The sequence below is a fragment of the Eumetopias jubatus genome, unplaced genomic scaffold (genome assembly GCF_037043125.1).
Source record: "Eumetopias jubatus isolate StellerSeaLion01/CBP00866 unplaced genomic scaffold, mEumJub1_p1.0 scaffold_3, whole genome shotgun sequence".
NCBI lineage: Eukaryota > Metazoa > Chordata > Mammalia > Carnivora > Otariidae > Eumetopias > Eumetopias jubatus.
In genome coordinates, this window is record NW_028274809.1 from 139110387 (window position 1) to 139126834 (window position 16448).

At 36.1% G+C, this 16448-nt stretch overlaps 2 protein-coding genes across 2 annotated transcripts in view; one reads left to right on the plus strand and one right to left on the minus strand.

Annotated features, from left to right (window-relative positions):
- GTF2F2 (general transcription factor IIF subunit 2) overlaps window positions 1-16448 on the minus strand; it is a 150459-nt gene that overhangs the window by 80372 nt on the left and 53639 nt on the right. The window lies entirely within an intron of this gene.
- Window positions 3241-4020, plus strand: KCTD4 (potassium channel tetramerization domain containing 4). The gene has a single exon (XM_028103245.2). It carries the CDS (start codon window positions 3241-3243, stop codon window positions 4018-4020), a length of 780 nt encoding a protein of 259 aa, XP_027959046.1.

Here is a 16448-nt window from a genome sequence, read left to right on the forward strand (position 1 = left end):
CAAGCATGAGCAGGGGAGAGACAGAAGGCAAGGGAGAAGCAAGTTCCCCGCTGAGCCAGGAGCCAGACATGGGGCTCGATCCCAGGACCCTGGGATCATGACCTGAGCCGAAGGCATTTGCTTAACCATCTGAGCCACCCAGGCGCCCCTGGGTTAAGCCTTTTGCTGAAACTGTTGAACTGATTAACTGCAGTTTATATCTGCAGCAATGTGGAGAAAGATAATCACACCATGTTTTCCTTGGCATAGGTACTAAAGCACGATTTTTATACTCTTAGGGCTATGTGGACCTGACTGACAATATCCAGGACAAGCTTTCCCCACCCTCCACCCACCCAAGCAGGCGAATACAAACTTAGAATAGAATAAAGAAACAACGTGGCTTTCTTGTAAGGGGCAGGTGTACCACAACAGGCAGCAGTGATAACAAGCCCCTGCAACTTCTCTAAGATGCAATCATGTTACTTTAAAGGGGATGATGTGTCTTTTCTAAGTCTTTTCTAAGACTGCAAGTTGGGGGCAGCAGGACACAAAAGTGCTAGGGATTCCTATCAACTTCTAGTCAGGCACTAAGACAAAGCCTCCGTTACACTCCTGTTGCCTGGCCATGGGGGTGGCAAACGAATCATACATGTCAGGTGTGCAGAAGCCAAGAACACCAGAGTGAAGTCTAGAGTGAAAAACAAGGGTCAGAGGCACACACTGGGGTGGTTCTCAGTCTGTCAAGGCAAGCCAGCAGAAACAAAGAATAAAAATCAGGGAGCAGAAGCCAGAAGTGAGTTAGCAAGTGTAAGGCAGCCCTGGAGTGATGACTGTAGAGGCAGCAGTCCAACCTGCAGTAGCCCTGCCTCACCTTCCCATCCTGGGAAGCACTAGCTTTATTTCCCCCATGACGGCTTCTACAAATGGACCAAACAGGATGTAAGGAAGGCCTAGTATTACATGGTATTCTACTACATCACCTGATTTAAACGCACAAAACCTGGGTTCCATTACTGTACTAGTTATGTTCTATTGATTCTGATGTTCATAAAGTTCATTTAAAGAGGACTAGGCCTATCAATGAAATTATTATGCCTTTGTTGATTCTGCTTATAACATGGTGCAGTGACTATAAACATATGAACCCCATGCACTTCCAAAGTTGTACCAAGAAAATATATTCAATATTTCTTAAGTCTGACCCATAGAAAAAGACTTGAATCCAAAACAACAAAATCAACACACACATGAAACTGTTAGAATACGGGGCGCCTGGGTGGTTCAGTGGGTTAAGTGTCTGCCTTTGGCTCAGGTCATGATCCCAGGGTCGTGGGATGAGTCCCGTGTCGGGCTCCTTGCTCAGTGGTGAGCCTGCTTCTCTCTCTCCCTCTGCCTGCCGCTCCCCTTGCTTGTGCTTGCTCTATGACAAATAAAATAAAATCTTAAAAAAAGAGAAACAGAATGTAAGAGTAAACTCTTCTTAAAAGATGCAGGACTGAGAGGAAGATTTAGTTCAAGTGCCGACTTACCATTAACAAGCTGTAAAGTTCTAGATAAAACACTAAATAAAAACTCTCTAGAATGTAATTTTATTTTTGGTAAAATGAGGAGGTTGAATTTTATGGTTTCTGAGCAAAAACTCAGCTCTAAAAATGTTTATGCATTAGATTTTAGTTTAATTTCAATGGACTTTTGATAATCTCAATGATCAAGATATTACCTGCCAAAATTAAGGATATCATTTTTTATATCTGAAGAAAATCTAACATTGTTTAGAGAAAATACAAGGTAATAAGCATTTCTAGAAGACTCTGCTCCAATATTTCCACCAACATACAGCTGAATAATTTAAAAATACCTTTAATGTAATAGAAGTCAATTTAATATTAAATCTAATTTAATTCTGATAATAATGTAGAGTTCCTCAGAATAATTTAGCAGATAGACCAGTCAAATAATAGTGTACAGGAGAAAATGTTCACACTTCTTACCACTGGGCCTTTAAACTCTAGAAATAAAAGCTCAGATCTCTAAAATGCTTTTTGGAAGGCAAGTTACAAGGGAAGGAGGAAAGAAAAAAAAAAAGAAATGGGAAAAACACCAGACTCAACACTGTTCCAGTTCCCCAAAAAAAAAAAAAGCTGTCTTTGGCCCCTTTGTGAACAAGGCGGGGGGGGGGGGGGGGGGGGGGGAGACCAACAATGGAAAAAAAAAAAAAAACAGTGAAATTTACCATGACACCATTTTATAGCAGGTATTCTGAATCTTTTATCTTCTGAAACACATGCACGTGTGTGAAAGCACGCACGCACGCACACATGCACGTGCACACGCACACACGTACACACGCAGTTACAGTACTTCCTATAGCAGCCCAAGTCTTTGTTCAGCACTGGAGCAGCTTTAGGGCAAAAGAAGCTTATGAATTTTCCACAGGAAATCTTAACCAAAAAGAAATGTAAATGATTACTGCAAAGCCTGTATATTTGATGTTTTCCCTTTAGGGTAATAAATAAATTAATTAATTAATTAATTAATACATTAATAGACTCTTCTGTTAAAGGGCTTTAAGAAAATTTTTTCTCACATGCTAAAAATCCCCAAATCAGAATTACATGCAAATCCAATTAAATTCAAGTGCAATATCACAAATAATAGGTTTAAATATTCTCATTTGGGTCTCTAAAATGACTACACCCCTGTGAAATATGTGACTTTTTATGGGAGAAAAGTTTCTATACACCTACTTCCTTTCTTTAGATTTCCTGTTTATGATTTACTTTAAAAGATGATACTAATTCAATATACATTACTCTCCAAAAGTTAACAATATTATTCAATATTAAGCTTGCCTGATTGAGCAAACTTCAAAGACATTTAGAAATGGAAACACGCTCAAACTCAGCTGGAGAATTAAACGTTTGTAATTGCTTAACTGCTAAGAGGAAATTCAATTTATTCTGAGTAACTCTTATTATTTCAAAGAATATACATGAAAATCTTTAAACAACAAATTCCTTCCCCGACACAGTTAAATGCAAATTATCTTTTTTTTTCCCCCGTCTTACTCCAGAAAGCTCCCGCACACATAGCTGATACGCCACCTACTGCAAAACCGAGCTGACAGCGCAGGCGATGCTGCCCGCATTTCCATTCCATCACCAGACTGGGGCTGAATAAAGGCGTGCTTGTGTGGTAGTGTTTCTTTTTTAAAAATCTCAAAGCCAAGAAGAACAGGCTGAAATAGCATTTTCAAAAATGGAGCGTAAAATAAACAGAAGAGAAAAAGAAAAGGAGTATGAAGGGAAACACAACAGCTTGGAAGATGCTGACCGAGGAAAGAACTGCAAATCCACACTGATGACCCTCAACGTTGGTGGATATTTATACATTACTCAAAAACAAACACTGACCAAGTACCCAGACACTTTCCTTGAAGGTATAGTAAATGGAAAAATCCTCTGCCCGTTTGATGCTGATGGTCATTATTTCATAGACAGGGATGGACTCCTCTTCAGGCATGTCCTAAACTTCCTACGAAATGGAGAACTTCTACTGCCCGAAGGGTTTCGAGAAAATCAACTTCTTGCACAAGAAGCAGAATTCTTTCAGCTCAAGGGACTGGCGGAGGAAGTGAAATCCAGGTGGGAAAAAGAACAGCTAACACCCAGAGAGACTACTTTCTTGGAAATAACAGATAACCATGATCGCTCACAAGGACTGAGAATTTTCTGTAATGCTCCTGATTTCATATCAAAAATCAAATCTCGCATTGTTCTGGTGTCCAAAAGCAGGCTGGATGGATTTCCAGAGGAGTTTTCAATATCATCAAATATCATTCAATTTAAATACTTCATAAAGTCTGAAAATGGCACTCGACTAGTACTAAAGGAAGACAACACCTTTGTCTGTACCCTGGAAACTCTTAAGTTTGAGGCTATAATGATGGCCTTAAAGTGTGGTTTTAGACTGCTGACCAGCCTGGATTGTTCCAAAGGGTCAATTGTTCACAGCGATGCACTTCATTTTATCAAGTAATTACCTGTGTCATGAACAAAGGCAACAAGCATGCAGCCAGCAAGCTTCGGAAAACCACAGCATCAAAGGCATCCCGAATAACGTGTGCCGGGCCAGCTCTGTACTCAGAGCCCTGCTGCTAATCAATTACTGTGAGCTAAGGGTATGTAAATTCTATTGCTAAAGATGTCCTTCTCAAGGGTGTTCCTGCTGATCAGACTCTTATAATGAAAACAATGATGTTCTATATATTGTAAATAAAGACTGAATGCTTTTGCTATTTGTTTATTTCCCCTGAAGCTGTCTTTCAATCAGAATGTCTTGGGTACTTGCACAATGAACAAGCATGTACATTATCTATCATTCATTTAAGTAAATGGTAATAAAATATGTTAAGGGGCTATAAGATTTAAAATCTTTTCTATAAAACTACAAAGAAACTGAACTGGTAAAAATTAACTACTGAGAGCAAAAGAAATGTGCAGATGTACTAAATAAGACAGAGCTCTAGTGAAACCAAATGTAATTGTTAAGAAGGTATTAAAGTTATTGATTTAATTTTAATGGCAGACACCAAAAGCTTATTCATAGTTCCTGTATTTCATACTAGAATTATAGCTGAATTGACATATTGCTGAACATTCCTAGAAAACTGCGTAATGACAATAAAAAATAAATAAAAGCACTACTAGCTTCTTTGCTTGTATTAATAGTTATAATAAAAAGTTACATGTGTCACTTTCAAAACAAAGAGTACCACTTGATGATTTCACACAGTACTATGCATTGATGCAGTCAACTGGCAGGCTACAGTAACCCTGGCTGGTCTTGCAAGTGACAAAAATCAGTAAATTCATTTCTTTGCAGGCTGAGCTCCAACACAGCATGGACAACTTAGCCTTAACAGCTTATGTGGTATCAAAATAATAAAGGAGTTCATTTTCAGAACCATCCTATGAATCCATTTTTCAAGCTCAAAAATATTAAATGAGCCACTAAATATTACTCTTACGAAAGACCTTTATTCTTTTCAATACCTATTTTGATGCAAATCTCAAATTCACTGAGTTGTGTTAATGTCTTTAACCTCACGCTAAATAGGAAGTTATAATTGTTTTATTTTGGCTTCTCAGTGAAATAATGCAGAAACTTAGCTCTAAATTTGAGTGCATTTCTTCCCTCCCAAAGAGCAGCTAAATAATTTCTATGCCCCTCATTTTCTTTAGCTTCTAAGAATAAATTATATCTTAAATTTGCTCCTTTAAAATCTAACCATTAAAACAGGTAACTAAATCTTAATCTTAATAAATTTAAATCCTGACTGAGGTTACATAAATTAGCATATATGCCAAAAGTTTGCTTACACATTAAAAACTTAGAATAAATTAGCAGCAAAGCTAATATTCATTCTCAGAACTGACTTCCACTTACAAAATCAGAGGTAATGCAAAAGTTGCCTGCACATAGTAAATATTTTAGAATCTATTATAAAGTCCTTTTAAAAATCCACATAAAAAAAAAACACCAAAATTCCATATCAACCACACAATCTTCTTTTATGTATAACGGGAAAAATGTTTCTAACAAAACATCAAATTATCTCTTCTGTGCTTTAACATGGCTTCATCAGGCTTTAAAGGAACTATGAAAATGGAAAAATATACTTAAATCTACTTCAGAACAGTTCACTGTAATTGAACTGTTTACATACCTCTCCAGCTTGTGAGTTGACTTTTCCTTGGCATTTGGACTTCGGTAATGAAAAAAATGAGAATGATTTAATGTCAAAGCAAGATTTTGTCTAACCAAGATTTCATTGCAGATAATGAGAATAGCCCTGACATATCTTTTTACAGGAGATATCACTGAACAAATCTCCTTAGAGGTAGTGTGAGTTTTTGCATGAATTCACAAAAAGAATTTAACTGTTCTAACAAATTATTACAGATGGAAACTACTACTTAAAGAAATCTGTCATTCATTTTAATGTATGTCTCTAAAAGAAATCATATCTGGATGCATTTAACTCATCCTCACACTCTTGATAGATCATAATATTCTAAAACAATTTAATAATCTAGAAGGATATTTGGCTAGATTAATTACTCTTGTACAACTCTTTATACATGTACCTTTTTAAATTCAGCTAGTTGCATTTGGATTTACATAGCCAAGTGCATAAATACTGTGTTGTTAAGTATACAGAAAATATCATTTTCAATTTTCCCATTTCTTAAAATATTTAGAAATACTTTCCATTAAAAAAGACTCAAGAAATCATACAAAATGTCAACCACAAGTCAGAGTGATGTTGTCATATTTTTCTTTGCAGTCAATGAAGAATTTCTTCCTTAAAATTCTTCTCACAGAAATTATTATTCTCATTGCTTTACAGAATAAATCACAAAGTGACTCTTAATTTTCTTTTTCCCAAAAGAAAAGTAATAAAAAATAGTTTACTTGCCACAAGCCAAACATACATACTCTTGTATTTGGAATTATCCCATGCAATGCCTCTAGCACTGTCTTTAAAATATGGAAAGTGAAAACACAGATTATAGTGTACTATATTTCTAAAATGTATATGGCTGTGTGCAGAGCAAATGAAACACTTACTGAGACTTTGCAAGTAAGAAAGATGACTACCATCCCAGACTGAAGCTAATAATACTAATGAAGCTTGTTATTATTTTAAAAGAAATTTCTTTATAGTTCAACTGCTATTTTAAAGAGGATATTAAGCGACTGCCTTCGGCTCAGGTCATGATCCTGGAGTCCCAGGATGGAGTCCCACATCGGGCTCCCTGCTGAGCAGGGAGTCTGCTTCTCCCTCTGACCCTCTTCCCTCTTTGCTCTCTATCTCTCATTCTCTCCCTCTCAAATAAATAAATAAAATCTTAAAAAAAAAAAGTAACGCTTATTGTTTCATTACATGCCTGACCAACACTACGAACCTACGTTATCTCAATTAATCCTCACAATGACCCTAAGAAAGGTACTATAAATCTTTCCTTCTTTCAGGTGAAGAAACAGAGACTTACGAGGGCTAAGAACCTAAGATCATACAGTTATTAAGAGGTAAAAGTGGAACCAAGACTTGAAACCCAGGTATACTAGCTCCAGAGCCAGCAGGAACTGTGTCTGCCTTTGCCAGCCACTGACATCTCTAACACTTAGAACCCGGCATAAAACAGGCGTTCATGAAGTATGTGCTGAATACAGAGTGCCAAAACCCAGGTTTGCCTCACTTGATAAAATCTCACAATGCAGGTACTCATAAATGTTGAGTGACAAACTGAACTATGGGAAAGCAAATAGTATTTTTAATGTCATGTTGGGTCATTTAAAGAACATGAGATGAATCATCTCACAAGAGTAAAGGATATCCCAAATTTGTCTATTAGTAAATCTAGATTTTCATCAAGTTTGCGGAAAAGGAGGTTAACTTTTTAGGATTTGTACAGTCTGCAGAATGGACATATTATGAAGAAAAAATACGGCACACATGAGCACTGGAGTCAGGCCAGGATTCAAATCCAATTAACCTCCAGTAACCTGCTTACATGATGTAAGCAAGATTCTTAACTTCTTTGAACTTCAACATCCTCATAACAAAATGGAGATAATGATTAGTTGATACACCTTTTATAAGACTTAAATGAAATTCTAAATTATATATAAAGTGCCTCACCCACTACAGACTTTCAATAAGCACTGGTTATTATCTTATCCAGTATAAAGATATCTTTGACATAACCATGAATACCATGCAGAAAAATGCACATTTACATTAATTAGGCTTTCAACTCAGACATGAACAGAATGCAGAACTTTTAACAAATGCACACTTAATACTTTGATGAATAGTATAAATACAAGAATACACTTTAAATTGCTACAGGCCAACACAGTTTTCATTTGTATTGGTTTAAAAATACATATGGTGAGTTTCCTGGGACTTTTGTATTCTATCTTCATGTACAAAATCTACAAGAACAAAATAATCATTGCAGCTGTTTCATCAGCAGTATAAAACCAGTCAGCAGTAATATATGTGATAACACAATCTTAGAGATACCCCTATCTAATAAATTCTGGTTAAATGTCTTAAACTGCAATGATGTCAGTCAAGGTTAAAATTAGGGCATCTGAATCATAATTATCCTTCCTAATAAAGCAGAGATGTAACATGGACTATCCAAAACAGCATGCAACTTAGAAATTATTTGTATTTAGCTCTGAAATATATATGGCTACTTCTGCAGCAGACTGGTCTTCCTAATCATATTTTGCTTAAGCTAATATTAAAATTAATTTGCTTCTGTTAACAAGCACCAAGGGAGTGGTGATAAAGGAAAGTGTGCTGGGCAGAGGGAAACATCTAGGATGAAATTTTAAATTTACCTAAAATAATTTATGAAAAGGTGACGGTGTTCCTACTTCTTGACCAAAACACGCAATGGTTCAAGAGTTTCTCTCAAACAAAAATCACTGATATAAATCTCATAAGCTGCTGTAAATGACCTCCATTTAATTAAAAATTTCCAACAATGCAAAAAAAAAATACAATGTGAGCAGGGCAGAGGGAGAGAGAATCTCAAGCAAACTCCCTACGGAGCACAGAGTCCCACCCAGAGCTCAATCTCACGACCCTGAGATCATGACCTGAGCCGAAATCAAGAGTCAGACACTTAACCAACTGAGCCACCTAGGTGCCCCATATCCATGAATATTTTTATAGAAACCCCTACAGAAAGAAAAAGGAAAGACTATAGCTATGTACAGGAATAATTTATTAATAAGGGTTGGGTGATTACTGGAGAGAAACACCAAAGAAACTAAAAGTCACAGGTGATTAATTTATAAAACAACAAAACCAAAATATACAACCACAGGCATTTATGATACATATATGTTTACTTGTTACAACGCAGCCTTGAAAATGGGCAAGATAATGTTGAAGGATGGTTAGCAGCTCCTCTCATTAGACTAGGCCAAGACTTGGCTTAAGATACTGGAAGATGCCCAAGTTAACCAAAAGGGAATCCAGCCAGTCTGGCAAGTTTGCTGCAAGAAAAAACTAGGATAGAGAATCCATTACTGAGACATGTTGAGCCACAACCACAGAAAGGAAAGGAGGTGACTGATAGGTCAGGGAGTAAGTCTAACCAGGAAAGAAACCTCTGTGAGCCAAGAGATTTTCCTCATTCAGGTACAGAATAATCACTGAGTAATTCAGAAGAATAGCTAGCTCCCTGGGAATAACCACCAAACTGAATGCTAAAAATGAACTAAAAATTCTTCCATGGGAACATCTAAGAAAAAGTAGAATATCTTTAAACAACTGGGGGGGGGGGCGTTGGGAGGTGGAGAGGGTATTTATATAAAGTAAGCAAAGGAACAACTTCACAAATTTCTGAGATATAGTCAACTTTTGTACTATACCCCCACCCCGACTTAGGGGGTAGAGGAGGAGTAAGAGGGTGGACAGAGAAAAGCATAATTCTCTTCTGCTTCCCAGTAGTATCAAACAATTAAAAAAAAATACTTAGGATCAAATAGCATCTTGTATGCTCTGTTTTAGGGTCTTGAGAGGAAGTGAAGAAAACTGGGAAGGAGAAACACAGTCTGAAAAACTGAACTGGTGGAAGCCGGCAGACCAACATGGCCAATTTCTTAGGAGCAGTAAGGCATGAAGAGTTACATAAGAAGCTATCTCCAGACAGAGAGGGGCCTGAGGCTTTAACCAGCAGGGCAGCCATTTGTTCCCTAAGGAGCTAGTATTCTTATCTTCAGTTTTCCAAATTAATAAACTTGTGGTAAACTACTCAAATAATTAGACACCTCCCCAAGAACATGTCAACAGAAGGATGAAGAAGAGCAACTGCTGGCTTTTTTTTACACTGAAAATACTAGAGCACTGATGCTAAAGCTCACATACTTTTTCTAAAAAAAATCAGATAAAAAGTGACCCAAAGGCCAATAGTGGTGCGTTTTTGTTCAGGTTATACAACACGATCTGTTGATCTTTTAAGAGCAACACACACTCACTCACATATTAATAGATTTTATATTTACTTCTAAATACATAGTTTTTGTATTATATAGCTTTAAAAGATAAAATATGAAGTTATTGTTGCTTAATACCTTATTTTACATAGCTATCTGAGAGGCAAATTACTAATAAATCCTTAGAAGATTTAAACACAAGAATACATACATTAGGAGTCCACTGGAAAAAGTATTTTGAAAATTGGCAAACTAATAAACAAAAGATGTCAGCTAAGATTAATACAGTTAAACAGTCCCGAATACTGCCTTGAAACCCAGGCATCTTTTAGCTTCTGGTCACTTATATGTACTAAATATAACCAAACAGGATGACGACAGATTGAGAAATATTCTTATTATAAAGCAATCAAGGAAGATGCCTGCTAACGTAGTCCCTACCAATCTTTTATAAAATCAAAGAGAAGGATAGGATCAATGGCATTGCTTGGTCAATCTTTCTGAACTGAGCACACACCTAACTAAAGCTGCTATTAATAATATCTTCTGCTTGGCTTCATATTAATGATAGATTTAAATTTTAAGTTACATTGTAATTTAATTACCATAGCAATTCACTTTCTTAGACCCTTAGTTTAAAAACTGGACATTTATTTAAAACTGTCTTTGCAGGGGTGCCTGGGTGGCTCAGTCGTTAAGTGTCTGCCTTCGGCTCAGGTCATGATCCCAAGGTCCTGGGATCGAGCCCCGCATGGGGCTCCCTGCCCAGCAGAAGCCTGCTTCTCCCTCTCCCGCTCCCCCTGCTTCTCCCTCTCCCGCTCCCCCTGCTTGTGTTCCCTCTCTCGCTGTGTCTCTCCCTGTCGAATAAATAAATAAATAAAACCTAAAAAACAAAAACAAAAACAAAAAAACTGTCTCTGCAGCCTAACACTCTCACCTTTGAGTCTACTGTTCATCTCTATTCAAATTCCTAGCTCATATTACAAATGAAAAATAGTAACAATAAATAATAAATATAAAAATAAAAGAATAAAACAAGGAAGAATAAAAGGACACTAATGTTTACTAAGCATTAACTTATGCCAGGCACTTTTCTTATTGCTATGTCTAATGTACAAATGGAGAAACTGAAGTTTGGCCAAGTATGTCTAAGGTTTCAGAGCTCCTAATGAGAGATTTTCTTTTTAAAGATTTTTATTTATTTATTTATCAGAGAGAGAGAGAGAGCACAGGCAGGGGGAGTGGCAGGCAGAGGGAGAAGCAGGGTTCCCACTGAGCAGGGAGCCCAATGCAGGACTCGATCCCAGGACCCTGGGATCATGACCTGAGCCAAAGACAGATGCTTAACGGACTGAGCCACCCACGCAGGCATCCCTCCTAATGAGAGATTGAGGAGGGTTTTAATTCAGCAGTCAGGTTCCAGAACCCACTCTCAACTACTACAACATAACATTGTGAATCTAAATTCTCCCCCTAGCTTTGAAAGGTAGAAAATTGTTTTTCCCCCCCTCCATCTATGAAAAAGAGTGTTCATCAAACAACCTTATAATATAAATGTGATTCAGAGGTAAGATGTTCAACTCACCTGGAAATTTTTTAAGAACAGTAGAGGGGCACCTTGGTGGCTCAGTCAGTTAAGCATCTGCCTTCGACTCAGGTCATAATCCCAGGGTCCTGGGAACAAGCCCCACACTGGGCTCCCTGCTGAGCAGAGAGCCTGCTTCTTCCTCTCCTCTGCCCACCTCCCCCCACTTGTGCGCTCTCTTTCTCTTTCTCTTTCTCTCTCTCAAAGAAATAAAATCTTAAAAATAAAAACAACAGTAGAAAGAAATGTTTACATATGTAAGTAATTGATACATTTAAAACACTCAGCTATTCATTCAAAGATTCCCCAGAAACCTCTCTGGGCCAAGCTTTTTTCCTCTGATTTCTTATTCTGAAGTAATAGTAACAACTCTCCTTAAAACCACTACTAATAAGAAAATAAATTCCAAGCTGTCATTAGTTGAAATATGTGACCCTTTCCTTTTTGAGGCAGCCAGCAAGAAGAGAAGGAGGTAAATAAAGAACTGATGCCATATCTCTTTTGTTTTTTGATGACTATATATGGCAAGGACCACTAAAAAGACTGACAATCTACCAATAGAAAAATATTTTTTTTAAAAAAGTCATGCTTTCCACATCACTATATCCTTCTAAAGAAAATATTAAAATGTGAAAAAACAATTGAACAATTTTATTGCATAAAAATTTATTAAAGCAGTACATTAAAGTAATTAAGAGGCCTCAATTATATAAGCACACAGAAATAATAATTCAATCCACTTCACTACAAACACATAAAACTAAAAAAAAATGACCAATCATTTTTCACATGATTTAAGCCATACTGACCAAATTAAATCAGAGCTTATAATTAAGACAAAATGTACTTATTAAAAATTATATTTCAACATCAGAGGAAATAAAGACGAGAAGCATGGAGAGAAAAATGTGGTCCAACAAGTAAATCAATTCTTCCATAAAAGTGTTTAGTCAGCTTTAAAGTAAACATTCATTAATTGCCTAGAACTCTTTGAGGAATAAAAAATATATGTAATTTATCTTCTATATATAAAATTATAACTATATATCTAAGACACATAATCTTGAGTCTAAAATGGAGACAAAAATTCTACAATGAAACCGGAAAAAAACTGCATAGTTTTTAAAAGCCGTTCATGAGCCCTTTTTAGAAATAAAGGGATCTAATTTGGAAATCTAGACAATATAAAGACACATGAAAATAAATAATTCAGGAATAAGATGGCATGATCAGAAAACTAGAAAAAAAGCACAAAATATTTACAGCTAATACTAAGGCTAAACAGCAGTGGAAGTAGCTGTGGAACAGAATGTTAACCTTTAAAGCCTCAATAAAGTGAAAATGTAAATGGTAAAAATTGAGAAACTGCATTTTGAGGGAAATAACTTAATTTTTCATAAAAAGGAATTAACAAGTTTGTCAAAAAGTGGCACCTGGAGTTAAAAACAAACATAATGACTCGAACACCTTAATTCCTCCCCTCTCACACCCATAGCCTCATTCCCCAACTACAGAAGCAGCTCTTGGGAACGCATATTTTTTTTGTGGAAAAGAAGCATTTGTTTGACATTGAACAATTCTTTCCATTCTCTTTCTTCTGTTACTTCAAGTAAATTAACCACACTTGTTCCTATTCCCTATAATGGTGGCCTAAGTTATTTAGATCAAAGCTCCCACTGAAAACAACTATAAAAGCTGAACAAAATCTTAAAAGTATCAAAAAGACCACAAGATAAGTAATCACCAATCTCCAAATATAGGGAAAACAAGAATCTGTGAGGTCATAGGTCAATCCAGAGAAAATGAGATACCCTATTTAGACAATCTCCCAAAGAAAGCAGTGGGGAAAATAAACAGAACTCAAAATCCAGAGCTGCACAAGGTGGAAAGCATAACAGGAGTCTCTTACCATAAAAAATTAAAATCCCAAAGGACCATACCCTCGAGGTTAGGGTAAACGGGACATGGAAAAGTCCACGATGAATCACAACTAGGATGACCACAGGTCCTAATTTCCCAAGACAGTCTGGTTTATAACACTTCTTTTTACCCTCAAAAATGTTCCAGTTGGGCGGTACGTTACATGGTCACCCTAATGATCAACTGGTTTCAATCATCTGGCTACCCTACCAGAAAAATGTCAAGCCTTGAACATGGTTTAAATGTGGTCACCTGTCTCTGCAGGTGACTGCCAAAAACTCCTCCATCCCTATATAAAGAAAATTCTCAGAAATTCAACAAGAACCAAACAGGACATCTAGAAATAAAAAAAATAAGTAAAATTTAAACCTCCCTGGATGAGACTAGACATAACTGAAGAAAACTTCAGTGAGCTGAAATATAACATAGCACAACAGAGCATGAAAAGAATAAAGCTGGAAAAATCAGAAAAGAGACATAAAAGGTAGAGTGAAAAGGCTGAACATCTATTTAAAACATTAGTTTAATCAGAATCTCAGAAGGAGGGTAGAAAAAGAAATGGAACAGAGGAAACATTTAAAGGGATGGTGTCTGGAATTTTTCAACTGCAGGAAAATAGCAATCAACAGATAAAAGAGGCTCAGTGAATCCCAGGCAGCTTATGTAAAAAGAAATCTCCATTTAGCCATATTAAAACTGTAGAAATTAAATATAAAGAGAAAAATTTTAAGTAGCCACAGAGAATAAAAAGATTACCTTCAAAGAAGCAGCAGTAAAACTAAGCAGAATTCTCCATGACAAAAACAACTGAAGGCTGTGACTATCTTCAATGAGTTGAATAAAAGTATCTATCAGCCTAGAATTTTATACTCAGCAAAAACACAAATTACCAGTATCAGGAATGGAAAACGAAGGCATTATTACAAATTTTATGGACATTTTAAAAGAAAACGAGTGGAAATTCATTCCAATAATTTTGACAATTTAGATAAGATGAAGAAAGTCAAAATTCACCAAAATGACACAAGAAGATACAGGAGATACAAATAGTCCTTATAAATAAATCAACTTCATGTCAAGAACTGAGAAGGGTCTAACATTTCACCCAAGTTACTCACAAACTAACAAGTTATCCTGCCACAATTTCATAGATGCCAACAGAAGAGAAAAGACTCCTAGGCCAGGGGAAAAGGATTTTATTATTCACCACAAAGCAGACAGCATGATTTTTACATTTGTATCCAGTTCCTTTTGCCCCTATCTGCCCATGGCAGCAACCTAGAAGAGGCTCAGGTAGATAATACGTACACAAACGGTTTGTTATCACAGCTGAGGAACCCCAAGCTTAGAAAACCACCAATTTCTTATGGAGGCTGCCCACAAACCTAACCCCAAACTTTTGCCCTGTAGAGAGACCCTATTTCTGTATTTCAAGGCTTGTTATACATTCTTAAAAGGACAGTCTGAGATAAAAGTTGTCACAGGAGGTGTAGAAATGCTATACAGATTTGCTCCCCAACTCCATAATTTAAAAATTGCCCACAAAGAAAATTCCGTTTCCAGTTAGACTAATCAGTGAATTCTGCTAAATAGTTAAGGAAGAAATATACCCGGTCTTACAAAAACCACCTTCGTAACAAGAAAAGGATCACTTCCCCAACTCATTTTATGAGTACAGTATAACCTCAATACCAAAACTTGATAAAAACATTAGGAGAAAGGAAAATTATGGGCTAATTAAATTCATGAACATAAATGTAAAAATAGAAACAAAAGATAAGCAAACTGAATCTAGCAATATTTAAAGTATTATAAATCAAAGCCAAGTTAGAGTTATTCCAGGAATGGAAGTTTGATTAGCAATTTAAAAAATCAAGATAATTTTCCACATAAATATATTTTATAACATCAACAGATCTCGATACAGAAAAAATATTTGATTAAATTCATCATTCATTCATTGGCATGCTTAGCAAATTAGGAAAAAACAGGAATTTCCCTAATCTGATGAGGAATGCCTACCCAAAACAACCAACTAACTAGAATCTACAGCAAACATTAAAATGAAATGTTAAACAGACATGACCCCATCACTACCCCCAACTAGTACAGTAAGGCAAGAAAAAGAAAGAAAAGGTATAGTATTTGGAAAGAAAGATGCAAAACTGAGGTTTTATTTGCAGAGTTTATGATTACATAGGTATGAAGTTTTTAAAAATTTATAGATGAACTATTAGAATGAATAAGGCAGTTGAACAAGGTTGAAGAATACAAGGTCAATATTAAAATTCAATTGTATTTCTATATATCAGAAACAAAGTGATGACAATCTTTTAAAAGAGATACTTTATACAGTAGTGTCAAAAATATCAAATATCTAGAAATCATAAAAGTATGTAACTCTTGGTTTCAGCTCAGGTCATGATCTGAAGAGTCCTGAGATGGAGCCTGTGTTGGGCTCTATGCTCAGCAGGGAGTCTGCTTCAGAGTCTCTTTCCCTCCCCCTCTGTCCCTCCCCATTGTGTGCTCTCTCTAAAATAAATAATCTTTAAAAAAAATTAAAGACCTCACAAATGTTCATATATTGCAAAATCAATAAAAGATGTTAATTTTTCCTAAGCTGCTATACAGAATGATACAATTCCAATAAAAAATTAAACCAATCAAGTGCTTATGCAAGATAAGCTGATTCTAAAATATACATAGAAATGTAAAGAGGCCAAAAATAACCAAGATACTCCTAAGGAAAAAGATGGCAAGGGGCTTCCTGTCCTGGATATCAAGACTTAGTATAAGATACAATTGTTTGGCATAGCATAAGGATAAATGAATCAACTAATGGAACAGATAGAGGAGTCTAAAAACAGACTTCTGCTTCAATAAATACCTATGGCAAAGGTGGCAATGCGTAAGTGAGAAAAAGACAGTCTTCTAA